This window comes from Neolamprologus multifasciatus, chromosome 4 (genome assembly GCF_963576455.1).
Source record: "Neolamprologus multifasciatus chromosome 4, fNeoMul1.2, whole genome shotgun sequence".
Classification (NCBI taxonomy): domain Eukaryota; kingdom Metazoa; phylum Chordata; class Actinopteri; order Cichliformes; family Cichlidae; genus Neolamprologus; species Neolamprologus multifasciatus.
In genome coordinates this window covers 2,154,313-2,181,494 of record NC_140442.1, presented here as the reverse complement: position 1 = coordinate 2,181,494, position 27,182 = coordinate 2,154,313, and the positions used below count along the sequence as shown (strand labels likewise).

The following is a 27,182-nucleotide window of genomic DNA, read 5'->3' as shown; positions in this document are numbered from 1 at the left end:
TTCAAGTGATATGTTATATTTCTTCTGCATTCTTGGTCTGATCTCTCTTGAAAAATACATTTTTAATGTCAGTGAGAGTTTTGCACTCATAAATAAAGGATATATAAAAGTCGCTTTGCCAAAAACTGATTGCATCTTCAACCTGTTTCTGACTGAAAATGGTTTGATACCATTCACGACAGAAAGGTTTGTTTTATTACACGTTTCACAGACGACAGCCCAACAAGTCATTTAAACCAGTTAAATATCGACAATCCTTTTTTTTCTTTTTGGTAAATTACCGTAAATCACTTTTTGACAGGTGCCTCAGCGCAGAGCTGCTGCTGTGTTGGTGACGCAGTTGGACGGGATGTACACCTGAACAGATTAGCGCTTGACCTGCAGGATTTGTTGCTGGAGACGCACCTGATTCACGGGAAGTAGAAAGAATGATCTGGATTTAAATTTACCGTGACCAAAGCGAAGCTATGGCAGGTTTTATGCATTTTTTCGGGGAGCTTTTTGGGCATTTCTCATCTGAGATCTGATGATGTGCGATATTCCTGCTGCCAGCGGAAACGTGTAATCCCTCCCAGATTACGGCGCACTGATGGATTGCGTCCTGTCGTCCAGTCGGCTGGCACTAGGGCCTAGCCAAACGAATCCAACCGGTATGCCTGCATCCTGACTGCTGAGGTGAAACCACTCAGGGCAGGTCATTCTGTAGGCACCTGCGTCCCCATCGTTGCCCAAGACGATGAGGAGAGCTGTACTCAAAGAAGCCGCCAAGCGATTCCCCTGGCTGGCTAATGTCACCTTGTACGGATGCTTATTCGCCGGCGGTGACCTAGTCCACCAGCTCATCGCTCAGAAGGAGCACATGGACTGGAAACACACTCGCAATGTCGCCATCGTGGCAATCAGCTTCCAGGGAAACTTTAACTACTTCTGGCTACGCGCCCTGGAGAGGCGCTTCCCTGGAAAGTCCGCCGGGATGGTTTTCCGCAAACTGCTGCTGGACCAAAGCTTCGCGTCGCCTTTGGCCACCAGTGTCTTTTACACCGGTAAGATGGGCAGCTTTCATTTTATCCACGTTAAGGGTTACAGAACTGAGAGTTTGCTTCATGTTAAAGCAAAGCGCGTGAGTACCCCCCCCCCCCCCCCTTCAATTCGCTTTTGTTTGAAGCCAGCAAATATTATCTTTGGTCGGAACATCAAATATGAGAGTTATTGATTATTTTTCCAACTATAAATGTCAACCAGCCATCGGAGCCAGAGCGCAGACGCAGAATGACGCTGATAATGATAATTGGACAATCGGGACAAACCGTTACTATAAAATCTAAAGAGTGTCAGTTTGTGAATGAGACTCATCTTAAATGAGTGTGAAGGTGAAGTGGTTTCCGGTCAAGGTTGTCTCTCAGTCAAATACTAAAGTGTTCAAGGTGAGGTCTTGTTCCATAGTTTTTTACACTTGTGCGTAAAGACGCACGTCCCAAGCCGTGCCTTAAACCTGCTCTCTGTTTCGCAGGGGTGAGCTTCTTGGAGGGAAAGGAGGACGTCCTTGAGGACTGGAGGGAGAAGTTCTTCAACACCTGGAAGGTGAGAAGCGCTTCAGCAGCTGCGCGAAACGAGCTTCGCGCACGGTAGCTTCTGCCGCTGCCAGCTCACAACCGGATTAACCTAGATTACGCCACCGGCACTTCTGCTTTTGCGCAGTGGGCTCGGCGCCCGGAGGAGAGCACGCGGGGTAATTCAGCCAGAGGATAAAAATGTCAGTGGGTTTCAGGACGTTCAGGAGCTGACGTCCTGCCAAGTGTGACTCATAGTGTCATGTTGCTGTGATTACAGTAAAACAGCTTCGGGTTACTTTATTTGTACTTGCAGTCGTGAGTCATCCATCCTCAGATAAACACACACACGCACGCACACTAAACAACAAAAGTGAGCACCATTAGAAATCAGTCCATCAGAGGGACAGCTGGACAAAGTATGATGGAGCTGCCAGGCAGGAGGAGAAGAGGAAGACCTCAGAGGAGGTTGATGGATGTAGTGAAGGAGGAGATGCAGAGGATCAGTGTGACAGAGGAGGATGCTGCTGCTGCACTTCCCCATCTGTTAACTTGTAACGCACACCTAAACCTAACTTCTCTTTCATGTAATGTTTTCTAACCCCAGTCTTTAGCTTCAGTGCTGAGCTCGAACCATGTTTGGTGGCCATGCTTCACTGTTTTCTGAGATTGGCGTGGCTCCCTTCTCTCCCTTTTCTGCTTTATCACCTTTGTGTAAATTATACTCTAAGGAGTATAATCATTTGCACACACTAATTGAAGTGCAGTTGTGCAGGCGTTGCTGCTGACTCTCCATTTCAAGCTGCGTTAAGTGAGTGGATTGAAACTGCGAGTGAGATACGTCCTCTTTACTAACCTCAGAAGGATCCACAGTGACCTGATAGAGATTAATGTTTTAAATAGTAAAGCTACAGATGTTGCTGCGTGCAGTTTGGCAGCTCTGTGTGCATCGTTTTAATGAACGGAAGCATCCCAATCACAACCTTCACCTCAGCTCTACACTCAACCCTGACCTCTCGCTGGGATCCTCTCAGGTGTGCATGGAGATGGAAACTCTGACCGTGTCTTGTTTTCTCTTTCAGACTGGACTCATGTACTGGCCATTCATGCAGGTGAGCCTGTTTTCACTTTTATTTGTTTAAAGTCAGAAAAAAGAAAAATCTCAGAGGAGTGGAACTAAAAATCAGAGATTTTGCTGCTGTGCTGTCTGATATTATTTACTGGTAAATGTTGTTTTTCACATGAAGTGTGTAGATTCAGAATCACAGTGTGCACACTGACAGGAAAACCTCTCAGAAGACCCTTTTCCATGATGGTCCTCTTCTCTGCTTCTACTTTCTAGTTCCTCAACTTCGTCCTGATGCCGTTGTACATGCGGACTGCCTTCATGGGCTGCTGCGCCTTCCTCTGGGCCACCTTCCTGTGCTTCTCTCGGCAGAACGGCGATGGCACGGCCGGTGTGGCTTTCGCGTTCATCATGGACCCACGTAAAACTCTGGAGGAGATGCGTGAGGCCCGGCTGGCCCGGAAGAAGCAAAAGACCCAACGGGAAAACTAAAGCGAGGAGGAAGCAGTGGAAGAGGATGCTGCTTCAGTCATTCAGGTTGTTGAGCCGTGGAGGAAAGACCGAGAGCTCGTTACCTCCACTTAAACCAGCACGATGAGAGCTGAGGAGCGAAGGAAAGCAAAATCACTGAATACTCTCACTGTCTGTCACGAGGTTTGACTGATGTGGATTTTGAAGGCGAGTTTTTAAATTAAGGGCATTGATTGACAGGCAGGAGTCTGTCAAGGAAGTTTATTGATTCTTTTTATGGCGATGAACGTTTTTAGGAAGCGCCCCGACTTTATGAAAATATGATGTTGTTTGCGTACCAATTTAAAGGCTCTCACAGCTACAGGAGAATCTTCTAAAGCTACACATTAATGCAGTACTCCAGCTGGTACCCAGAACTCTTTAGTCAGTTATGGTCAGCCTCAGGGTAAACGTCCGTCCTTTTTCATGCATTTTTAGTCTTTTTGGAGCAACCAAAGGTAAAAGTCCTGCAGTTCTGCTCACGTTTCTTCAGACCCTCTCCCTTATTTTGCATCTTTATATAAAGCAATGGTAAATCACACGATTTAACTGTGCACAAGCGACAACATGAAGCTTGTCCTTCATTTCTCGCTGCAAAGGTTCATTCGGTGTGAAAACTTGTTATTATATTTACTTCGAGTACACTGTGAGTCAAGGTCAAGGTCATTAAACTGGTTCCTGCTCAGGGAAGCATGAAGGCTCATTTAAACTCATTAGATCAGGTTATTTAATGTGTAGCTGAGACTTTTTTTGGGTCAAATGAGGCTGCTGGTCGTCACCATTCAACCTCAGGGAGCTTAGAAATACACCAAGAAGCTGCTGAGATGCACTATATTGCCAAAAGTATTTGCTCTTCTTCCTTCCTTTGACCATTCATCCACAAGCACCTTTGTGAGGTCAGACACTGATGTTGGATGAGAGGGCCCGGCTCACAGACTCGGCTCTAATTCACCCCAAACGTCTCTCATCAGGTTGAGGTCAGGACTCTGCAGGCCAGTCAAGCTCTTCCACACCAAACTGACTCATTCACGTCTTTATGGACCCTGCTTTGTGCACTGGTGTGCAGTCACGCTGGAACAGGAAGGAGACATCCCCAAACTGTTCCCACAACGTTGGGAACATGAAAACGTCCAAAATGTCTTGGTGTGCTGAAGCATGAAGAATTCCTTCCATTGGAACCGAGGGCCAAGCTCAGCCACATCATAATGCCCGCTCCACCAAACTTTACACTTGGCACAATACAGTGAGAGAAGTACTGTTGTCCTGGCAACCACCAAACCCAGACTCGTCCAAAAGATTGCCAGATGGAGAAGTTTGATTCATCACTTCAGAGAACACATCTCTGCTGCTCTAGATGCTTTACACGCTGCATCTGACCCTTTGCATTGCACTTGGTGATGTAAGGCTTGGTTGCCATGGAAACCTATTCTCTCGACTCTGTTCTTGATTTAATCTAAAGGTCACATGAAGTTTGGAGGTCTGCAGCGATCAACCTCTGCTCACTATGCAGCTCTGCATCAGCTGACCTGTGATTTCAGGTCGGTCTACCTCTTTGTAGCTGAGTCGCTCTCTTTCTCACTCACGTCCACGTTGTTTTTTATTTATAAAACCACTAACAGCTGACTGTGGAATATTTAGTAGTGAGGATAATTTCATGCCTGGTGTTGTTGCACAGGTGGCATCCTATCACGGTACCACGGTGAAATTCACCGAGCTCCTGAGAGCGACTCATCCTCTCACTAATGCTTGGCTGCACACGCCTGTGCTCATGGAAGTGATGCAACGCCTGAATTCAATGATTTGGATGGGCGAGTGAACACTTTTGGCAATATAGTCTATTTTTGCTCTGGACCAAAGTGAAGCAAACAGCGATGAATCAGCACTAAAGCAGCTGCAGGGCTAAAGCTGAACAGCAGATGTTTGCAGCTGTGGTGACGTCTCGACTTCAAACGTCGCAGGTTTCACTTGAAATAAACGGGGACGTTTTATCTGACATATCGAGCCACGGCTACTGGTTCCTGATCTGATCTGAGCCTGCAGCGCAGCGGAGCTCCTGAGATCAGTTTCAAGGGCTGATATTTCTGCTTTATACCAGTCGTGCCTTTTTCTGTCGACAACAAGTCTGCAGATGTGTTTGGCTGACTGGTGACTGCCATCAGTTACAATCAATACTATGAAAGATGTGTGTTGCTGTATATTTATGTGTGTGTGTACAATTAAAAACGTAGTTGCGCTGGGATGCACTGACGTATCTGCAGGATAAGAACTCAGAAAGGTTCACTCTGTGTGATTGTGCTCAGTAAATGTCAAAGTAATCAAACTTGAGAATTTAAGAGAATACCCGCTAATGCCTCTATCCCATCCATCCATCCATTCGCTTCCGCTTCTCCTTTTCAGGGTCGCGGGGGCGCTGGAGCCTATCCCAGCTGTCATAGGGCGAGAGGCGGGGTACACCCTGGACAGGTCGCCAGTCTGTCACAGGGCTAACACACAGGGACAGACAACCATTCACACTCACATTCACACCTAGTAGCAATTTGGATTTTCCAATTAACCTATCCCCACAAGCTGCATGTCTTTGGACGGTGGGAGGAAGCCAGAGTACCCGGAGGGAACCCACGCAAACACGGGGAGAACATGCAAACTCCACACAGAAAGACCCCGGCCTGATGGTGGAATTGAACTCAGGACCTTCTTGCTGTGCGGCAACAGTGCTAACCACCGTGCCTGCTAATGCCTCTAGATAAGTAATATTAAAAATAAATATACATGAAGGATCGAGCAGGCAGGTGAGCAGTTAGACAGTAAAGATAGATGACTGTCAGTTACTTGCATCGGGTGGCACCTCCTTTTGGCCGATTTCAGGACACACCCAACTGGGTTGAGACCCTGGCCTAGACCTAGACCTTCTTGGAGAGATTATATAGCTGGGCAGCCTGCTGCTAGTTGGACACAACTTTGGATTGGTGGGAGATCATAAATGGATTGATGCACAAGTAGAATTACACGTTTCCTCCTTACCTCCTCCCTTCCTGCTCCTACAAGCGTGCACATGTAACCTAAACCTCACGTTTATGTGGAGAAGAAGTGACTGACCTGATGTCCTGTTTCCTGAGATGTTACCAGAAAACATCTGTATCAATACAGATACACAAGAAGAAGAGTTAGACCATTACTAGAAGGTTACTTTACTTTACTGAAGGCCTGGAGGGAACCCAGAGGGCTCAGTATGAGTTATTAGAGCGGATACGTGTCAGTGCATCCCACTTCTGCTGTGTTTGGTAGTTTGAAATGTGAAGTTACAACATTTGAATCCTGTTCTGTTACTTGAACCATCCAATACGGGTGAGTGACAAATTAAAGGAAAAGTAAAGTGCTGAACCAAAATCTCCCACCTGTGGTCAGCTGGGTTGAGATCATGTGACTGTGAAGGCCAGAGCTAGCGATGAACTTCATCTTCCTCCCGACGCCCTGCTAGGCCCTGAGACAGCAGAGGGAAGCGTTCCTTCACAGGATGAAGCAGGCAGCGAGCTTCCCTCGCAGGTTTCACTGGTTTTTATTTAATTTGTCACTGTTCTGTATTTTGCCATCAGCCCAGAAACCTTACTGTGTTCACGTCACTTACCTGAGTTACACGAGTTTAGATTGACTGATTCTCAAAGACTTTTGGTTTGGTGTTATCAGATGAGATCATGTATCAAATGAAAAACAGCCCTTCAGTGGATAAACCGAGAAATCCTGTTTTCCATGTTTAGAACATTAAACCTCAACAAATGTTCATTTATTTTGCAAAGTGGTTTATAAAAGTCATCACTACGATCTTACAGCGACTAGTTCACAGCTACGATGACCTCAGCTGCTCTGTTGTTCCATCACTTTAATGTTTTCACAACGAGGCCACGTCTTTGTGCGTCCTTTTGACACGTGTTCACAGAGTAAACCTGACACCAATAAACCGGTCAAACAGCTCTCTCCTGTTGTCTCGAGTGGACGGGTTATTGTCCTGATTCCAATGAGATGCGATGGGAAAATTGTGTCCCAGTTAAGCCATGAACAGTGAGGCTGCTGGAGTGTCGAGCATTAAACAGGTTCCCGGAGCAGATAAAGACCACAGTTAGCGGCACTGTCACAGGGGTGGAGTAAATGTTGTTTCCACCCTCCTGAGACCCAACCTGTTCACTTATGTCTTATGTAATGGACATTTCTTTTTGGTCTCTATCTTTTGAGTTATTTGAGCAACCCCACTAAGTACTGATGTGCTAAAAAGAGGACATTGTGGGCTTTCCAGTGATATTTCATGTGTTTTGGGGATCTTGTTTAGCTCCAAAAAGGCAGGAAATCACAAAAAAAGTTAATCTGGAAGATACTTTTTTCCTCAGCGACTAGAATCTCACGAGGTTCTCACGAGGATACGCACCAGTTCTTCTAGAATTTATCGTCCAATAAGAGGTTTTACTTTTTATATAAGTTAAATGAAAAACTGTTAATACATTCTGATGAATTTTTCTGTGTTAGTCTCAGAATCATCCCAGTTAACAGTTAAATATAGGAATCTTAAAGAGTCCCTTTCTATTTATACTGCAGCACCATGAGGAGGTGTTTCAGGCCAGTTTCTGGAATCTGATGCTCAAAGTCTTTTCCCAGCAGTGCTCAAATATGAAACTAAAATGATTAAATAAACTCTTTAACTTAGTCTAAGTATTCTCTAAGATTTGACTCTTAAGTTCATCACTCTAAGTTTATGTTTTTGTTTTGTTTTCCAATTTCTGGCAACTTGTTTGTCTAACCAGATTGAGCTATCCTGTAAAAATCGACAGACTGGCTTTAATTAAAACCTTCAATACAAACTCTTAAAAAGAGTCTTAAAACATTAGCTAACCTTAAATTAGGATTGATGCATTGTTTTGTTTTTAGTGTGCATAACAGGATAAGTCACTTAATGTACCGGTAAACAAGAGTGGAAGAGCTAAATATTATTTTAGCTAAATTATAGTGAAGAAATTCACGCTGACGTAAGAAAGCGTCATTATAAATGGGCTGGATATTTACTTTATAGCATGCACACGATATTTACGATTCAGAGACAGGGTTCTCTGTTTTACTCAAATGTCTGTGACCCATACACTGCAAAGTTACTGATCACTGCAGAAGTCTCAAACGTGGTCGTCTAAACACATCATAGTGAAGTGAAGACTAAATCAAAGATCTGAGCTGAAACATCAACAGCGCAGTGAGTCTTTGTTCTCGCCACAGAGGAAGTATTCTTAATACAAATTATTACCTTTAAATGAGTTTAGTCAACTCTACTGCTCAGCACAGACCACTAATACTGATATAAGTAAGTAAACTCCAAAAACAAGTAAATTAAAGTTAGATTTTACCAACACACAGTACTGACATCAGTCTTTTAATAGATTTCATTCTAAAAGCAAATAAAAATATTTCTTAAAACAGAGACGTATCAGTTTAACCAGACTGCCGCTAATGTCAGTGAAGGTCACATGTTCATGTTTATAATCTGCTGTCAGTGTGTGGACTCAAAACATGCAGCACAGATATGAAGCAAGGGTACAGTGTGTGTGTGTGTGTGTGTGTGTGCTCCAGTGATGTGCGGGTGGATTAACCAGGATCAGATAGGCCTCCTTAATCTCTTTGCAAAGGGACAGAGTTGACCCAGTCATTCCGACCTCTGACCCCATCAACAGGAAGTGAAATTATTACCCAATCAGAGTGAAGGACGCTGCCAAGTGCCCTTCTTTTCTAACCCTGGGAAACATAAGCGACAGACTGTGAGGGGGCGGCTGCAGAGGACTTAAATTTAAGCACAGGTTTAGTAACTGATACGAAAAACACACAACGGTTAATATAAATAACCATTAATGACGTCATCTCAGTGAAAAAGTGATCACATGATGAAGCTTCTGTTGCCACCCAGTGTTGGAAAGTGATTTTGGTTTTTATAAAATTGTTTAAAAAAAAGCTGAAACTCACATTTGGGTTGGCAGAAATAAAAGTAACTTGAAGTAAGCAGACAAAGAAGTTGAATATTTAACATGCTTCTTGATCTCTTTTTAAATCACACATCCACACAGTTTCAGCTTTATCACACAGCTCCTTGTCTGGTTATGTGAAAACAACAAGTGGTTTATTTCCACTGAGAAACCCTGAGCAAGTACTTGGTGACAACACTCGTCCTGTGGTCTAATTGGCCACAGAGCCAGGGATGCCTGCAGACAGATGAAGGGAGACAGAATCTGCAAAGGCAACGATGGAGGACCAGCACTGCCAAAATAATAAGGTCATAAATAAATGAATGGCTCTTCTAAAAAACAAAACAAAAAAACCTGCACATATACATTTGCAAAAAAGTTTAAGAATGAACGAATCTTCCTTTAGCTGTCTGGCTTCTGTCTCACCCTGTTACTACCATCCTGTCCTGTCACACCAGCCCTTTGTTTTACAGATTCTGAGCTGAGCTACATTTGTGACCTCACCAGTATCCTCGTCATTATTGGCAGTGACTGAAAGAATAAGAACCAAGATACCAGTAGCAGAAATAAGCATCTTCTAAAAGTGACAGCTGCATCCTTCAGTATTGGCTCAACATCTGACCAGGATGCCTTGGACAAATGCTGGATGGATGGGTACATTATTATCTTCTCCAAACAATATTATTTCTTATGGATGTACTTTTTTCTTTAACATTAAGAAAACTTAAGGTGCACTCCAAGAGAATACAAAAATAATTTAAATGCCATCTTTTAACAATATGCAATACAAACACAGGACTGTCGTGAGCAGGGGCTCTTTAAAGTAACGCACACACAAAATAAACAACAAGTAAATTTAAAAAAAGCTTTCCTGAACTTTTTTGCAAAAAATAATTTACCACCCTTTCAAAAAACAAACAAAATTTGATCTATCTAAATTTATCACTTTTCTTTATGGCTGGAAGCTATTTATGAAACAAAAAAAATTAAATAAATATAAACATAAATTTATTTATATATATTTTTATTTTGTAATTAAAAATAATAATGGTCTTGTTAATAACTTTTACATGCCTATATTCTAGAACTTCTTTTTAATATTTGTTTTTTCGACTCATTTCCAACAGCACTTAAAAGCAGCATCCTCTGGTAATCCATCAAAAACATCTAGACTCTTGGGGCTGTTAAGATCCCTTTTGGTAGATTCCCCCATTCTACATTGATATCATTACTGTGATTGGACAATAATTATAAACCCCGCCTACCACTCCTTGATTGACAGACAGTTCACCAATAGAGAGAGGCAACGAGGCTCCCTTGTAACTTCTGATTGGTGGATTGGTCTGGACAATATGAATGGCAAAATGTATTGTTCGACGTCTTCCCAAAGAGCAGCAACTTTGCGGTTCTCCAACTTAAGGCGAGTCCGTTAAATTGGTTTGTTTGAACAATTCTGCTTGAAATTTCATCGTCAAAAGCGCCACAAGTTAAAGAAGACATGGAGAAGATTTAGAGAAGTGTTCAATCTGGTTAATTTGTCGTCGAACGGAGACAACTGTTGAGCGTAAGTAGCTGAAGTCATATGTTAGTCTCAGCGGGGATTTAAATGGGTAAACTCCGTTAGCCCAACTAGCGGGCTAGCGGTGGCTTGTTTGCAGTCATCTAACTTTGTTGTATACGAGTTAAAAACCAATACGACTCTAAAGGAATGTGTTACTAGTATTAAAAAAAAGATAAACTAAGTTCTAGGTTTTGATGCAAGTCTTACGGTAACGCATGCTCATTAAGTTCCCTTTTTTTGGTCTCGCTCTCAGTGTGACCAGACTCCGTGTAAGTTTTTCATTTAAAATCGTTTACATTACTTCAATTGCTTACAATATTTGTGGAAGTTGGAAATATTATTACGTTCTTGGACGCAACACGATATGCTCCTTAATTCGGCATACACTCAGGTGTTCGATAAACTGCACTTAAAACTGAATGATGTTCTCCAAGCACGCCGTTACACCACGGATAGCTGCGACGAGCGAACTCTGAAAGTTCAGATTTATTTGGTATAAATACTGCTTCTTTTCGTGCCGGATTATTGCGAAAACTCACAAGAATCATCTCAAATTTTTTCCTACATCAGGTCCTGTTTTTTCACAAGCCTGTGTAACAATGAAGATAAACTGGCCGCTTTCAAACAGTAGTTCAGCTCTTTATTGAAATTACCCACAGACTAGTTTTGGTGTGTGAGAGAAGAGCCTGCCCTGGAGATGGGGGACCGGGAGCCTCCAGTGTTTGGGTCCCTGGAGGAAGAGCTGGAGTACTGGAAGGAGCAGGCTGCCAAGCACCAACAGAGGTATGGCCCCTGGTGATCTTCTTATAATTTTATATAATATAATAGCTAAGCTGTATATAGAATGAAGTGGATGTGTATCTTAATCTCACGTTAAATTCACCGCTGGTGGCGTGTTTAAAAGTAGTTGGGAGTGAGACATGTTTATCACTGTGTTGCATCACCTTCTTCTTTTATCAGCGCTCGGAGTGCTTAGAAAACCAAATGTTTCTCCGTTCTCAGTGGATATTGGATTTCAGCACTTCCAGCTGTCGTAGGTTTTTGTTTCATAATGTGCCAAATGTTTTCGACAGGTGATCGGTCAGGGGCCGCTAAAGCACGTTTAACATACCCGGGATATTTTTTCCTTATCTGGCTTCACTCAAACATCCACAAATAAATCAACCTGGGGTCTAACAGCGTAGCCGAGGCAGGGTTTGCAGCATCTGACCAAGCAGAAACACTGAGAGGTCTGCTGGCAGCAGCTGATTTTTAGGGCACGTGGACATGTGTGAATGAGAGTTGGCTTTACGAGGTTTATTCAGTCAGGCTAGAAAACTGTTGCTATGTTCATAAAGTTTATTTGAAGCCAAGAAGGAAAGCTGACTAAAAGCTTAATTTTTTTTAATTTTTTTTTTTTAAATTGTTTCTGCTGCATCGTTAGGAGTTTTTTTTTTTCCTTCATATTTTTATTGAGAGACAAGTGTACATTAGTTTACAATGACAATACAATCTGTTCCCCTCACATATTTTTTTAGTTTTTCTTACACGAACAGATACGATAATACACACACACAGGCACACCCACGCTTAAATAAAATTGAAAAAACAAACAAACAAACAAAACAAAACCTAAGAAAAAACCCAAAACACACACACAAAAAAAAGGGGGGGGGATATGATATTAATCAGCTGGTAGAGCGTTCAATACTTGCAATAGTTTATGAAGGGGCCCCAGATACGATAAAATTCTCTGTATTTGCCTTGTTAGGAGTTTTTAACACTCTGAGAGCAAAGAACACAAAAGCAAAATTCAAATTTGGGTTATCAATAAGTAAGAACGCCATTTGAAGTTTACATGTTTAGGCTCATAGAACAATAAAATGGTTTTTAAATCGTACCTAACGGAACGAAAAGCAGCAGTGAAGTTGCTTCAGAGGATCTTTGTTTGTTTGTTTGCTCTTATAAACTTCAGACGCTCTTACTATCTGGGTGCTGAGGCCTAGTTTGTCTTCAAGCAATGCTGATGCAAATTTCCAGAGAGCTGATTGGCCAGTAGAAAGTGATTTCATACCTGTTGATTTGTGTTCTGGCTCCTGAGCAGGTTAGGTCTGGAGCGTAAGTTACTATGGTGATGAACCGCATGTGTAATACTGCTCCACGTCCCTGGGTCCTAAAGCTGCCCGCTAGTACGAGCTTTCAGACTGCAGGCGGGATGGTTTAATCTGGAGCTGTGTGTTGGAGTCTGAGCAACACACAAATAATAACAGGTTGTATGTTTCTCTGCAGCCTGAGTCAGGGTTCGGGGCATATGTTGTTCAGCATTAGTGGGGCCTTCACAGATGTTCATATTACCAATCTAACCTGCACTGATGCTCCGCCAGACCATCGCTGATGCAGGTCTTCTTGCAGTTTACTGATACATGACATGACACATGTTGTAATCAAATGAAAAGTGAAAATAGATTTGTCAAACACTAAACATTTATTTGTAATTTGGGAGGTTTGCAAATGAAGGCCTTTTTCTTTTACACAGCATCCCAACATGCTTTTACCCCCCCAAGTTAAACAGCTTCCCATAACGCTGACTGTGGTTATGTTGGTCAAGTTAGGTCCAGCTGCATCTGGTTTAAATTGATCCAGATCTTTGCCTTAAACATCGTCTTGGTCTGATTGTTTTCACTGGACGAACCGAACTTTCAACCCGAGCTGTATTCATTTCTGAGTTGGGATTGATTTGCAGTGAAAATATCCAACGGTAACAAACATGCGGGGCATGTTCTGTGTGTTTTCAGTGCAGAGGAAGCTCAGGAGGAATTGCAGGAGTTCCAGCAGATGAGTCGGGACTACGAGGTGGAGCTGGAGACGGAGCTGAAGCAGTATGAGACGCGAAACCGCGAGCTTCTGGCTGCCAACAACCGGCTGCGCATGGAACTGGAAAACTATAAGGTACGGGAGACGCAAGGAGTTCAGTATTCTGCATCTCAGCTCTCCAAGCTAACTCAAGACTCTGAAAACTGAGACTCCACCAATGGAGAAATGAAACTTTCCAGCATTCAGCAGCAGAGAAGACCTCCAACAGAGCCCCTGAGTTTCAAGATACTCGCTTTGGTTCTCTAAAGCTACAGTCACAGTGGGGGAAACAGTGGTGGGAGACCACAGCATGACCAAAATGATTGCAACTGTGTGCAATGAACTTGAGCACAGGAACCAGGTCTGCGACCAGCTGTAGACGTTTACAATCTTCAAAGTGACTTTGGTGCGTAACCGTAGCAACAAGACAGTCAGTCTGCTACCAGCGTGCAACTGAACGAGATGATAAATCAGCAAAAAGTGCAAATCTGTTGGAGCCGTGTGCACTGAAATTCACATTAACAACTAGCTTTCAGAGCCCTTTATGCCCGATTCAAAATTCCTCCACAAATAGTGACGTAGTTGCTGCAGGATCATTTGCTTATTTTCCAGACATGCACATCAGTTTTTAGTCAAAGTGAATATGTTAATGTGCTGTGGAAAAATAACGGGCAGATTTCAAATATGAGAATCTTTGACGAAGCAAAATGAAGAGAAATCTCCACCTGATCAAATACCTGCACCACCTCACCCGGCTCATCTTGATGTGGAATAGCAGCAGCTTTACTCTGAGCTGTCATGCTATGGGAGTCAGTTTCATCATTTATAAAGAAAAAGTAGTGAAAACCACAAATGAGACAGTTCTGTTCAATTCACTGTCTTTCCTCAGTTTTCTGTTTACTTTATTCACACAAAGTAAATGTTGAAAGGCTTATTGCACTGGTGACCGAGCCTGTATTAGGCTTGGATATATGGCTAATTTTCCACAGTGTTTGATGTTTAAAAAGCATAAATTTGGTCTTTTAAGATCCTGCAGAAACTCTGAAAGGAGCTTCTGTGATGCAAGTCCGTATCTAAACTTGAACTAAAGTGTTCGTCTTTGAATTTGCATTCAGCCAACTGACCGCTGAAGCGGCTTTGATGGGGATTTTCATATCGCTCAGCTGATTGCGAGTCGGGTTTTCTGGCTCCGGTTTGCCTGCAGTGAAGAGGAGCCGCTGCTCAGCGTAAGCAGCGCGCTCTTCGCTCTCACAGAGGATCGATTCAGGCCAGAGAGAGGCAGCTGACGCCTCCTGCGCTCCATCTGTGTCTGGAGGGGATGGCAGTACCTCCAGAAGATCCTTTACAAATCTCATTAGTTTGTCCCGCTGCTGTGCACAGAGCCGGGTTTTGAGGAGCTCGGTTAAAAAGCAAAAAGGGGACAACGGCACAGAGTTTGTTCATGGTGGGTGCTGCGCCCCCGGTGCCAAGCACGGTGAAAATGACGTCATTGTGTTTTATGGTGAACTGTCCCCACACGCTGCAGTGATAAGACGGTTTAACAGCTGTATCTGCTGTTGCTCTCACTGCTCAGAGCCAACATCAACCCTGACGCTTGCTTGTAATGATGACGGTGCAGTTTTCCCCTCGTCATACAGAACGCAGCAGCCTGACGCCGGATCCAGACTTCTGTGGAGCGTCTGTGCAGACGGCTCCGGCACTGTGTGAGCAGCATCGATGGGGACGGTGGCGTCACCGAACGCTGGAAAGAGCAATACAGAATATTTTACTTTTAGATGTTGTTTTTTATATTAATAATCTAAATATGCAGCACGATTCATGACTAAGGTTTTGAAATAAATGCTGAACACTGGCTGCTCTGTCGTTCACAAGAAATATGAGAAAATCTTGACGTCCTGGAGGCAAACCCTGCCACAAAAAAACCTTCCGGGTGTACGAAATAAGAGACAGAGTTCAGATGGTCTCGCAGCACAGAAAACGCTTTGTCTTGGAAGGATTTTTGCTGTGCTAGATGAGAATTTATTTATTTTCTGACAAGGCCAAAATAACTCCAGTAGAGTAACACGGACAATTTGCTGAATAAAACATTTGAGCCCAAACTTTCAACCTGGCATAAAAGATTCGACTAAAGAAATGTGAACATGTGAAGTGTTTTTGTGACAGACTGGGTGTAGCCAAGTGCCTGAAGATAGAAATGAAATTTGGTTCTTTGCTAAATTGCTATATTGTTTATAAAGCTTTAGCTTTTGATTCGTAGGTCGGTGTGAAGCTCGGGTCTAAAGGCTGGGTTGAAAACGAGGGAAAAAGCTCTTAAAGTCTGACATTTGTTTATAAAGGTTGAATATTATGCCTTCAGTCGTGGTTTCTTCATTTGTGAGGAATTTGAAAGGTTCTCTGGTGAATTTGATTCTTGAAACGGTTTGTTTTTGCTAAAAGTTTATTCATTTATTTCTGCTTTTAAAGCTGAAATCAATCCTCTTGAATATTTGTTGAGGTTTAAGCCGAGCTCCTGAAGATCTGCTCCACTCCAGCCGCCGAGGTCTGTCTTTATTTTTCTTCTCATTCTCTCTCTGACTGTATTTTTCCCGTATTTTCGTCCCTCCTGCCAGGATAAGTATGAGACGCAGCACTCGGAGGCCTGTCGGCAGATCTCCAGCCTGGAGGGAGACCTGGCTGAAACCACTGCCGTCCGAGACCAGCTTCACAAATACATCAGAGAGCTGGAGCAGGCCAACGACGACCTGGAGAGGGCCAAGAGGTCAGGAGGAGCATGAGCATGGTTTTATTGAATTTCCAGAAATAAATGAAGAAATTAAGTTAAGTGGAGGTAAAAGAAACTGGAAAAGTGTACATCTGTCCACCAAAAGGGGCTCGAAACCAGCAGACGACAAATGTAAAGAAACAACAACAAAAAGCTGCAGGGCTCCAGGTTTACTGGTTTATTAAATAATAAATCAGATGATGATTGTGGTACCATCTTAAATCACAGCGCCCAGTCAGTTGTTTGATATTGTCCAATTAAAATATAAAAATGAGCCTTAAGATATTTTTCAAAAAACAAAATATTAAATATACAGAAATTAAACATTGATAAAATATGAACAATGTATGTTTTTATAACCTATTAAATAAATTAGAAGAAGAAGAAACAGTGAAAATAATTGAAATCATTGGGGGAGAATTTAAAAAAAAAAAAAAAAAAAAAAAAAATATATATATATATATATATATATATATATATATATATATATATATATATATATAAAATAAGGAAAAACTCCAAACATTCATAAATGAATTAGTAAAATAAATCCTTTTTTTTATTTTTTTTATTTTTTTTTAAAAAACATGCACTAACCAGCTGGTAAAAATGAAATGAGCCTTAAAAACAGCAGCAAGCCCTCCTCCGCGACCAGAAGCTCTCGGAACATTAAAAAAGGTTCAGCCAGCACTAGTTCAATGAAGGTGCTTAACTGAGCGGGAGAAATCCAGGTTTCGGTCAGGAAGAGCAAATCCAGAACACGAGATGCAAAGAATTCCTTCAATATGAAGGTCTTGTTTTCCACCGACCTGGTATTTATTAGACCCAGCCTGAGAGGAACTGGGTCCAAAACGTCCAAGCCATTAGCAACTAGATCCACCGGTCGAAGGTTTTTTTTTTTTTTTTGCCAAATGTCGTAGAGGACAGAGTTTTGCAGGACCATTTTTGAGAGACGCAACAACGGGAACCAACCAGGAGTCCACCGGGTCCAAAGCACGCAATGGCACCAAAAGTCACGGATGGAGCAGAGCTCATAGGGAAAATGACAAGACGACCTCCACGGCGACCCCGTCTCCTGCGTCGCTTCCGCAAATCCAGTGACAGTGGTAGGGAACGCCAGTACGGTGGTATTGGTTCCAGGGAGGCAAAAAGCCTTGGTTGTCATATCCAGGCCGGTCAGACATCTGGATGGATGAACTTATTTCCAGTGATGTCTGGCGATCATAAGACAAAGTAGAACAGACATGTAGCGCAAAGTTAGCAAAAAACAATAAAACAAAACAAATAAAGGAGAGCGATAGACGGCGTGCCGAACACACAGGCGCCATCTTCAACCAACTTAACTAAACATTAACATTAAATAAGAAAACGCTGATCAGTCCAAATAAAATGGTTTCCTTTTTTTGACTTAAAGACACTTTTAGTACAATTTTACCTTCATAAATGAGTCTTTTCTGAGTATCAGGTGGATTTAGATTTTATTATCACTCCAGAAGTTCAGGAGATCATGACAAACACCTTTCATAGTTTCAACAGCGGCTCTGGTGTCTGCTTTGCTGTCCTCTTTCCTGGTCTCTCTTGTTATAGGACAGACTCGCTGATTTACCCTGTAAACGGTCTGTTTTGTGACGTTTCTGGTTCGGTGCCTTTCAGAGCGACGATCATGTCACTGGAGGACTTCGAGCAGAGGATGAATCAGGTCATAGAGAGGAACGCCTTCCTCGAGAGCGAGCTGGACGAGAAGGAGAACCTGTTAGAGTCTGTGCAGAGACTGAAGGACGAAGCCAGAGGTGCAGCGCTTCGATCTTTTTCTTCAGCAGTTTCGTTCGTGTTTGTTTTCGCTCGTCTTCATCATTTCTTTGTGTCTGCACAGACCTGAGGCAGGAGCTCGCCGTGCAGCAAAAACAGCAGGTACAGGAGAGGAAACCGTCCTTCAGCAGTGCAGCCAAAGAGCCTTCTTCATCAGCGTCGTCCTCCTCGGCTGGGCTGCCTACTCCTCCTCTCACCCCATTAGACAAAAGAACAGAAGACAAACTCGCGTCTTCGTCCTCTAACCAGCCCCTTCCCTCCGCCGCCACGCCGTCCAGACCCCCCGCCTCCGCAGAGCCCTTCAGCACCCCGCAGCCCCCCGTCAGCAGAGGTCAGTCTATGATCTGTGGTGGTGTTAACCTTTTTACCATCCAGCTCTGTTTATGAAGCGTGACTTTCTCAAAATGTGCCTGAAACACAACCTGAGCTCTTCTATAATCAGTCATATCTGAGCCACAACATGCTTTATGCCTGATCCAAGAAGAAGCTCCAAAAAGTTTCAGATCCCTACAGCTAAACTCTCTTTAGTGACACTAAAACAACTATAAAAGCTTCTGGCATCATAAAAAACAATGTTGTTCTTTTCTTGCTGCTAATTATGGATTTGCCCGCGAAATCCAACCAAGCTGCTCGTGTTTACTGCTGCTGGGAAAGGATCAGCGGCCATCCTGATTGGTTGGTGAGCTGAGCGAGCTGCCCCGCGGTGGAAACTACACAGAAAATACTGGGGGCTCATTTTGTAGTTGGCAACAGTATCCAGGAAGACAAGAAAATATCATGTTTGTTTGTCTTTTCTGAACAAAAGCGCCAGGGGAAAGGCTGCAGCAGCACTTTTAATATAGAAAATCCCCTTTGGTGTTTATTTTCTGTGGATCCTGACGGAGAAATAGGTCGAGCTCAGTAAAGACCCTTAATGTTCAGCTTTTATTTTACTTTGTAAATACATTTGTACGTGTCAGCTGTCCTGCATGGGTTACCCTGATCCTGTGGAGTGGGTTTTGCAGCAGTGGTCTCAGTTCTGCAGCTTCAGTTTAGGTCCGTGTGGGTCCATGAGTCGGGTCTCACCCTGCTGCAGGTTCTGGTTAGCCTGACATCACCGGTGGAGTCTGACTCTGTCGACAGGCAGGAAAGGACAGCGCTGACTCGTCAATAGTGACTGAACTTTCACAATAAGAGCATGGTTGTAGTGCTTTTTGATAGAAAGTGTGGTTGGTTTGTTTGAATTGTTGTACCAAGTGTGAAATAAATAAATAAATGAAATGATTGTTGATAAGTTTGAGTTGGCTACAGATGATGATCATATTGAATCTGATTATTTGTGAATGTTGTCTTTAACTAACTGCTTTATCGAGTGTAAATCGGTCATCCTGCTCGTCTGTTTTCGTGATCACTGTGAGCTGTGTGTCTCTTTCTCAGGTGAAAGCCTGTCTGGGACCCCGCTCACCACGTCGGCGAGGATCTCTGCTTTGAACATTGTCGGAGAGCTGCTGAGGAAAGTCGGGGTAAGAAGCTCGGCTCGTGTTTTTCATCATCTGACTTACCGTCATTTGATGCTGCAGGCAGTTTCTCAGAGTCCATTAAACATCACACAGACAGTCATCTTCGCTTTCTTTCTGTTTTTAAATCACCGGTACAGAGTGAAGACAGTAATTTGGCATATACAAAGCAAGAAAAGCCTTAAAAATTATACCCCAAGTAAACCAGAAGGTTCTTGGTGTCACATGACAGGAACATGTGGTCCGTTATGGCCGGTGGTTTGTGACGCTCATTAAATTTTTTTTTTCTTCTCCGTTCAGAGTCTGGAGTCCAGGCTGGCATCGTGTCGGGAATATGTCCAAGAGCAGGCGGCGAATCGCAGAGCCCACGCTGGTGGACAGGGGGCAGCAGCGGGTCAGAGCAACTCCTCAGAGAGCCATCCAACCAACGGCCTCTACAACAAGGGGTGAGCTTCTGTGCAGCCATGAAAGGCGGCTTAAGACTCGCTGTGAGTCTCCTGCTTATCAGGAGAACCTTCATATTACTGAGAGAGGACTAAAAATTTGGATGCATGTGTTTGGTCATCTAAACTTTCCACTGTTGCTTTCCTCGCCGGTCAGCATCGAGCGCATTAGTGAGATGAACGACTGATTTTCTTGCTGTGACGTACGAAGCTGCGGTCCCGGGTTGTTCTGCAGGACAGATTTACTGATCTTTATTAAAGTCCGTCCTGTGAAGTGGAAATACTCTGTTGTCTGATCAGAGATGACCCTGAAAGACGTTCAGAGGTTGTGACTGTTTACTTGTTGTGTTTCCAGGCTCGTTAAGAGGTTGGATTTAGGAGCTGGATCCAAGCTGCTGCTGTGAAAGTAAAAATGCTGTTCGGCCCGTCGTCTCCGTCCACCCCGGCTCTCCCGAACGTGACACAGGTATCGCCCTTGTTGCCTCTTCGGGACACAGACTACCGAAGCTCTGCGGACGCGTTACTCCAGACACGTCGGAATTTTTTTGTTTGTTCGTTAACAGGACTCTTTTCAGCACTCGCACTTGGCTTTGAACTGATCTACTGAACCCTCTCAGCTCCTTTTGTTTGGATCTTCGTTTCCCCCTCTCCCTCTAAAGTTTTGTTCAGATTAAAGACGTCTGATGGCTGAGCACTGGACGGGCACCTTTATGCACACACTGGGGGGAAAACTGCCTTTAAACCTCCCGACAGTCAAAAAGCTTCCAGGAGTGTCTCTGATTTGACACAGAGAGGAGATGATAAGCACACGCGGTGGCCTAGAAAGACGATATGTTTACACATTCTTACAGACTGAGCAGAGACTTTGACCCGACATTACTTAGGGCTGGGCAACGCGTCGATTTGGTAAATACGTCGATATATTTTCAAAAAATCCACATGGTTCACTTCTACATGTAGTGTGAATAATGACTTGAAATGTAACGGTACATGTTAACTTAATGTTTGTGGTAGCAGAAAACTTGACGAGAGGGAAATCAGACTTCGTTAACAAAAACACGTTTTTACCGGATTTACCCGTCACGTCAGATCCAAGCTGACTGCAGGGTTTCTGCCGCTGTGCTACAACCCTGCCCAAAGCTGCTGGGATTAATGGCTTTTCCTAGCAAAACCTCTGTAACCACCTTTATCATAGTAACTAAAGCTAAACTAAAAGGGTGGCGTGGCAAGTCAGCTACTAAAGGCCCATCTTGAGCCAGGAAATACCCCAGAGGTGTTTCCCAAACTTCCACGCCACCACGTTTATTAGAATATTAATAACAAAAAACCTGAACTGAAACTAAAAATCCACTGCAGGAACCAACCGAAACTATTGAACGACTAACTCTGCCAGTAACCACCGCCGTGCAGTAACACGAACTAATGATGAGCAGCTTCTGCTATGGCAGGTAAACTTCCTGTTTTTGTGAATGGAGTCTGGTGGAGCGTCGCAGCTTCATGTTTTACCACAAAGAGCAACTGTGAAAAGTCTTTGAAACAGAGCTTCCACTTAAACTCGCAGTGACTGAACCTCAAACAAGCAGCGTTTATGTTCAACAGCAGGACGAAAGGTGGGAGAGGTCATGTGACCGCCCAGGATGTAATGTGTATTAATGTTTTTGTTTATATCGCCCAGCTCTAACATGACTGAAGATTTTACTGCTGACTGAGGCAGCAAAGCTCAGAAGGAATAGTGTTGTTACCTTTGACCTTTGACCTTTTATAAGGAAGTCTATTTTTGAAGGATCTTGCGACACCAGGTGACCATTTTGGGATGTATCTGTCAAAGGTGTCTAAATGTGTTTATAATGATTAATTGAATGTGAGACGTTGGCTCCTGCAGCTCCATGTGGCTCTTTGGCCTCGTTCTGTGGTTCACTCTTCTTCCGGTTCTCGGGCAGTTCTCCGTGAATTTCATTTTAGTTTGTCAAACTCAGACTAAAACCTAGATTGAGGTGGGCAGAACACAGTAAACGGTTTTGTTTGGGTTTATTAGTGTTATTGTCTTAATTCTGGAGTTCAGCTCAGTTTGTCATCAATAACCTGATTGTAGAGGAAGGAGGGTTTGTGTTTGTGGCTGTCTGTCCACACATGTGGCGTTCACAATTCTGTCATCTACAATTATTTCACGAAGACTAACCTGAGCTGGTCTGACTCCGCCCTCCTGGATTGTAACTGGTAGTCTTTGTTCTCAGTGTAGTGCAGCGTAAACCAGCTCTTCACCACTTTGCTGTTTTTAACTCACAGTGCGACTGCAGGATGAAACTTTCTGAAGAAGCAGCTGAATGATTTCTTTCAAAATCAGAGCGAAAGCATCGTCCACCTCCGATGGTGCGTTCACACTAAAGAATCGAAGAATCGTCACATGAAAATCCACAATTATTCAATCGTGACAGCCAACGAGACGAGGACGAGTCCAGCCCACAGCTGGAATAACGTTTCAGTAGCATATTTTCAAAGTGTCACAGGAAGTCTTTTCTCCACGTTAACTTGAGTAATGCCTCGAGATTCAAACAGCGACCGGTGTCAGGAGAATCTCAGCTGATCGCCTGAAATATTTTTACCTCCATTCATGTCACCAGCTCAAAATTTAGTCTCCTTCTTTGCATAAACTTTGATTCTTTTTTCTGTGAACGCACCATAAAGCTCAGGTGAAGAAGAACCCAATAAAACCGGCTTTATTTCTCTGTGTGGTGGAAACATTAGGAAAGATTAGCCGTGGATATTCATCGTTCCTGGATGATGATTGCTAATGATTCTGGAGACTTCCCTTCAGACCAAAGTTCAGTTTTATACTTAAAGTGTTTCACTTAAATCACCAGATTGACATGAAATTTACAGGTAACATTAATGCCTCTAACAGGGTGAAACTTTATAACTTATTGTAAATTCCTGCATTTAAAAAAAACAAAAACTCTTTAACCTTCCAAAACGAACCAAAGCTACCAACAGAATGTAAATAACTGCTATAAATTTGTGCTCAAATTGTACCAGGATACAGTGCAGCAGGTCTGGGAAAGCACATCTGGTGAAACACTGCCCCCTGCTGGTTAAAGATTGCAACCGGTAGTTACAAAAAGTACCTCTGGCGACCCTCAGGATATTTCAGATGAGCTTTTATGCTTAGAAAACTATTTGTTCCGTCCAAAAGTTTGATGTTAGAGCTAACGTGTAGATGTTAGATGATTGTAATGATGGAGATTTGTGAGATCTGTGTGGCAGACGGGTAGTTTAGGCACTTTTGAGTCTGTGGAGACGTTTGTTAGATCCCTCTGCAGGGCTGCTTCTGTCTTTCCAGGAGTGAAATCTGAAACATCTTCTGTTTCTGAGGAGATTCGATGACTTCAATGAAGGCTACTCGTGTTTTATGTTAAAAAAGTATGTCGTAGTGTTGTCTACTCACTGTAGGGTCACTAAAATGTAGGATGAGGATGTGTAGGTTGGGTTGCTCAAGTCTTGAGGCAGGACCTGTTATAAGTAGCTGCTCAGGGTGGGTGTAAAGCAACAGGCTCTGGTGTTTTTCTTTTGCCTTATGTGACTCTGTAAAATCAAGTGCTTGCATGCTCACATGAAGTGCTGAAGACCTGTTCTGGCCTTTGTTGTTGTTTACCTTCAGCGCTGCTTCTGAAAAAGCAATAAAACTTGAAACGCACAGAAGGATTGTCCTTTTTCATTTTTATTTATCACAGGAAGTGGAAACAGAAAACATTTGTAAGAGTTTGGTTTCAGTTTGATATCATTTCTGTGGTTTACAGAGCTCAGACTCCTGCTTCACCCGTCACCAAGTGTGGGGGACTTTGAGCCTTGGCGTTCGTATCTGTGAGATTTAAAACCAACTGTGTCAGGAATTAATGTGGACCCGGTTGGATACATACAGATTTTCCCTAAATATTCCTGAAACCCTCAAAGAAAGTCCAGCAAGGATCGCCTCAGTTTGTGCGCTGAAGAGTTACATATGATCTCCCGAATCCTGGCAAAGCCAGAAGGTTGTTTACACAAAACAAAAGATCTACAGGTAATATTTTTACAGGAAAATCACACTGATGACACAAACCGAGGCGAGCAAGGCCGACTTCTTATATAGGAGTTATTTAGCTTAATAACACTCCACAAAACTTGCAGTTAGTGTAACAAAAGCTGAAACGTTCGTCTAAAGTCTGCAGCCGTAATTCCTCCTGTGTGTTAAAGCAGCGCAGATTGGGACTGGAGCTGGCAGCTCTTCAGCTGTTGTCTGAACCTCGCTTCATTCAGTTTGACATTGTGAAGCCAGGATCCTCCCCACAGGTACACGCATGGTTTTAAAAACTGCTTTTATCCACCTGCTGTACAGTTTAGAACAGTTTACTGTAAATGAAGATATTCCAAAACTGCTAGGTTTGGTTTTTGGGTTTGTGCAGTTTCACTGCATCTGATTGGCTGAGTAGACCTTTAATAAAGGGTGATGCTGCCATCTGTTGGTTAGGAGTGCTCCTAACAGAACTATTGAGCTAATTTATTCATCTTAAAGCTTCTTTGTTGGTCTAAAAACTGCTGCAGTGTTGCACTGTAGACACATCTGCTCATGTTTGTCTCTACGTTATGATTCTTAGACTGCACCTGAGGAGCTTTGCACGATTCACGTCCCATTTGTCCACCTTTCTTCTGATTGGCTGCCCATCAGCAGGTGTGTGTGGCTTGTGTGCCTGAGATGAGCAAACTGTGATAAAGTGTTTAGAGCAGCCTGAAGCCGGAGCTCTGGGCTCACAGGGACTCTTGTACATAATCATCTCATTATTAGAAACCTATATGAGCGTAGACTGCTGGAAGAGTGAGAAGATTAAATGTTTTCCACCAGTTAATTATTAATTCTTCTCCAGCACGTCTAATGGAGCTGCTGTCAGGACAGGGATGAACAGGCTCAGATGCAAAGCTGCAGATATTTGTGGAGTTCATGTTGTCTGTTTTTAACTCCAGCATGTTGTGGGAGGTTATTTGGACAGGAGATGCCAATTAAATTTTACCAATTCAATGAAATTAATTTCTATATTTCTATAAACTAGAGCGGCAGCGGATTCGAGGGACTAATGGAGCTGCAGCTTTGGGACCCAAAATCTTAAAGACTGAAACAAACTCATTAAAATCAGCTTTAAGAGTTCTGGGGTGAATTTAGGAACCTTTCTGTGGTGTTTTACATGTATTTGCAGGGATACAATGTTTTTTAAAATAATAATTGGAGATATGTGCATATTTATGGAACAACAAAAGAAGGGAAATTCATCCACAAAGAATCATAAATTAATTAAATTGGTCTCAAATCTCACAGATTATTATGTATAAAATGTAAAAGCGTAGGCACAGAGGCTTTAAAATGCTCTCAGTAAAACAAATTCTCACACTGAGGAAGTGAAACTGGAACATTTGGAGAGTTTTTGCTCATAAAATAACATTTTACTGACTTTTATTGTCAGAAATAATTAAAAGTAAATAAATAAATGATCAGACTAACAGGTTGGTAGAATTGTATGGATGAAGTATGAAATACTTGCGCTAATATTTCTAATATCTGGGACATTAAATTGTAGCTTCAGGTTATTAAATGACTTTTTCTTCTTGTTTTGTTGAGGATAAATTTGGTCCGTCCACAGTTTGTCCCTCAGTGTGTTTGGAATAACTTAAAAACAAAACTATTTGCTTCAAACATAAATCCATATATTGATTAAATATCCAGCTCCTCCTGTGACTCTACGCTTGGTTGTTTCCTAAAACACTTCTTTATCTGCTCCTGGTCGTCTACTCGTTGGGGGAGCAGGTGTAGACCTCGGCACGGGGCTCCAGAGGTGGGGTGCGGGCGGGTGAGGGAGGCTCTTCCTCGTGCAGCTCCACCGAGTTCTCTTTGATGTTGCTCCTCCGATTGATGCTCCCTCCAAGCCCCAAACTCCTCATGCTGCCGCCACCACTGCTGCGAGGAGTGGAGCTGCTGTACAACATCTCCCCACCAGCACCGCTGCCGCCACGCCTGGGAACACCCGACACATCGGGAGGAAGAGGAGGGTCAGAAAGAGAGGAAAGACGGCAGAGGAAGAGGAAAATGGCTTTCTGCAAAGCAAAGTAATTAAGAGGTAGGGCCTGAAATCTTGAAGCAGGAGTAAACTGGAGGCAGAGCAGTGAGGAAGATGAGATTTAAAAAAAAAAAAAAAAAAGCCCGCTGAGGAAGAGGAGAACATTCCCAGAAGGCTTTGAGTTTGCAGATCAGAGGCGCCTGAAGACGAGCGTGAAACAAGAGCAGCGAGACATGAAAGGAGGAAAAGGAAATTTAAAATCACAAGTGAGCTCGTCTTGGACGCTCAGCAGCTACACGAGAGCGTTCGATACATTCAACAACAAAACACTTTGATTTGTGGAAACTGTCACTGAGGCTCATTTATGAGGGAAGTGTCCTGTTAAAGCTGAGCTCTGATTGGTTACTGAGAGGGAGCCGATGCTTCCAGCCTGTCAGAGCGCAGGATTAACCAAAGATCCCCACCTCAACACCCGGAGGACACACATCTGTTTGGGGCATCCAGTGAAAAAACTAGTTGGCATACCTGCTGTGGTGACTCCATCAGTGTTTTAAAGTTATTAACTTACCAAATCTAACCAACTAGTTTCCAGCATTTCATTTGGTCAAGTAACTTTTGGCATCTCCACCTAAACAGGAAGATTTTAATGACTACACCTCGACAGGTAGTTTTTCTGCTAGAGTAGCCTAATGCGTCCAAATTTGTCTGTTACGGACTCCCAGGAGGTTAAACAAGTTCTTTTTGCTCCTCCACCTTTCTTCTGATTGGCTGTCTATCTTAAAGACGAGGTTTAACCAGAAGGTAGGCGGGGCTTCTGTGGTGTGACTATATTAGCGAGATCCTCTCTGTGACACTAGGGCTGCCACAAATGATTATTTTGATAGTCGACTAGTCACCAATTATTTTTGCGATTAGTCAACTAATCAGATCATCATCCATTGGACGTAAAACTACAGCTTATTGCACCAGCAGCATCTGCTCTTATATAACTATCATTAGCTTACAGCTTTAAGTGTTTAAGGTATGTGCTAACTAAAAATAAAGACAAGATGATAGTTTATTAAATTTTAATGACATTTGCAGATTG

The 27,182-nt window shown here is 43.1% G+C and overlaps 3 protein-coding genes across 4 annotated transcripts in view; 2 read left to right on the top strand and 1 right to left on the bottom strand.

The window, feature by feature from the left end:
- The first annotated feature begins 329 nt into the window (after window positions 1-329).
- LOC146519450 (mpv17-like protein) lies at window positions 330-5,053 on the top strand. Its single transcript, XM_085156669.1, has 4 exons — window positions 330-1,043; window positions 1,511-1,581; window positions 2,633-2,662; window positions 2,893-5,053. The coding sequence occupies exons 1-4, from the start codon at window positions 737-739 to the stop codon at window positions 3,106-3,108; spliced, it is 624 nt and encodes a 207-aa protein (XP_085012795.1). The 5' UTR covers window positions 330-736; the 3' UTR covers window positions 3,109-5,053.
- A 5,224-nt stretch (window positions 5,054-10,277) lies between these two features.
- Window positions 10,278-23,605, top strand: LOC146519449 (nuclear distribution protein nudE homolog 1-B-like). The gene is made up of 9 exons (XM_085157209.1): window positions 10,278-10,680; window positions 11,337-11,460; window positions 13,452-13,605; window positions 16,119-16,267; window positions 17,924-18,060; window positions 18,144-18,410; window positions 19,496-19,581; window positions 19,876-20,021; window positions 20,374-23,605. The coding sequence occupies exons 2-9, from the start codon at window positions 11,375-11,377 to the stop codon at window positions 20,420-20,422; spliced, it is 1,074 nt and encodes a 357-aa protein (XP_085013335.1). The 5' UTR covers window positions 10,278-10,680; window positions 11,337-11,374; the 3' UTR covers window positions 20,423-23,605.
- Window positions 23,431-27,182, bottom strand: part of LOC146519448 (uncharacterized) — a 33,166-nt gene continuing 29,414 nt past the window's right edge. For both annotated transcript variants that reach the window (XM_085157207.1, XM_085157208.1), the window contains exon 43: window positions 23,431-26,052. In XM_085157207.1, the coding sequence (XP_085013333.1) occupies window positions 25,827-26,052 (226 nt within the window). In that variant the 3' untranslated portion in view covers window positions 23,431-25,826. The remainder of the gene's footprint in view (window positions 26,053-27,182) is intronic.

Coding starts and splice junctions, on each gene's coding strand:
- LOC146519450 (XM_085156669.1), top strand. CDS start 737: ATGAGGAGAGCTGTACTCAAAGAAGCCGCCAAGCGATTCCCCTGGCTG. Junction 1,044..1,510: donor CACCAGTGTCTTTTACACCG/GTAAGATGGGCA, acceptor TCTGTTTCGCAG/GGGTGAGCTTCTTGGAGGGA. Junction 2,663..2,892: donor TGTACTGGCCATTCATGCAG/GTGAGCCTGTTT, acceptor TCTACTTTCTAG/TTCCTCAACTTCGTCCTGAT.
- LOC146519449 (XM_085157209.1), top strand. CDS start 11,375: ATGGGGGACCGGGAGCCTCCAGTGTTTGGGTCCCTGGAGGAAGAGCTG. Junction 16,268..17,923: donor GACCTGGAGAGGGCCAAGAG/GTCAGGAGGAGC, acceptor GGTGCCTTTCAG/AGCGACGATCATGTCACTGG. Junction 20,022..20,373: donor AACGGCCTCTACAACAAGGG/GTGAGCTTCTGT, acceptor TTGTGTTTCCAG/GCTCGTTAAGAGGTTGGATT.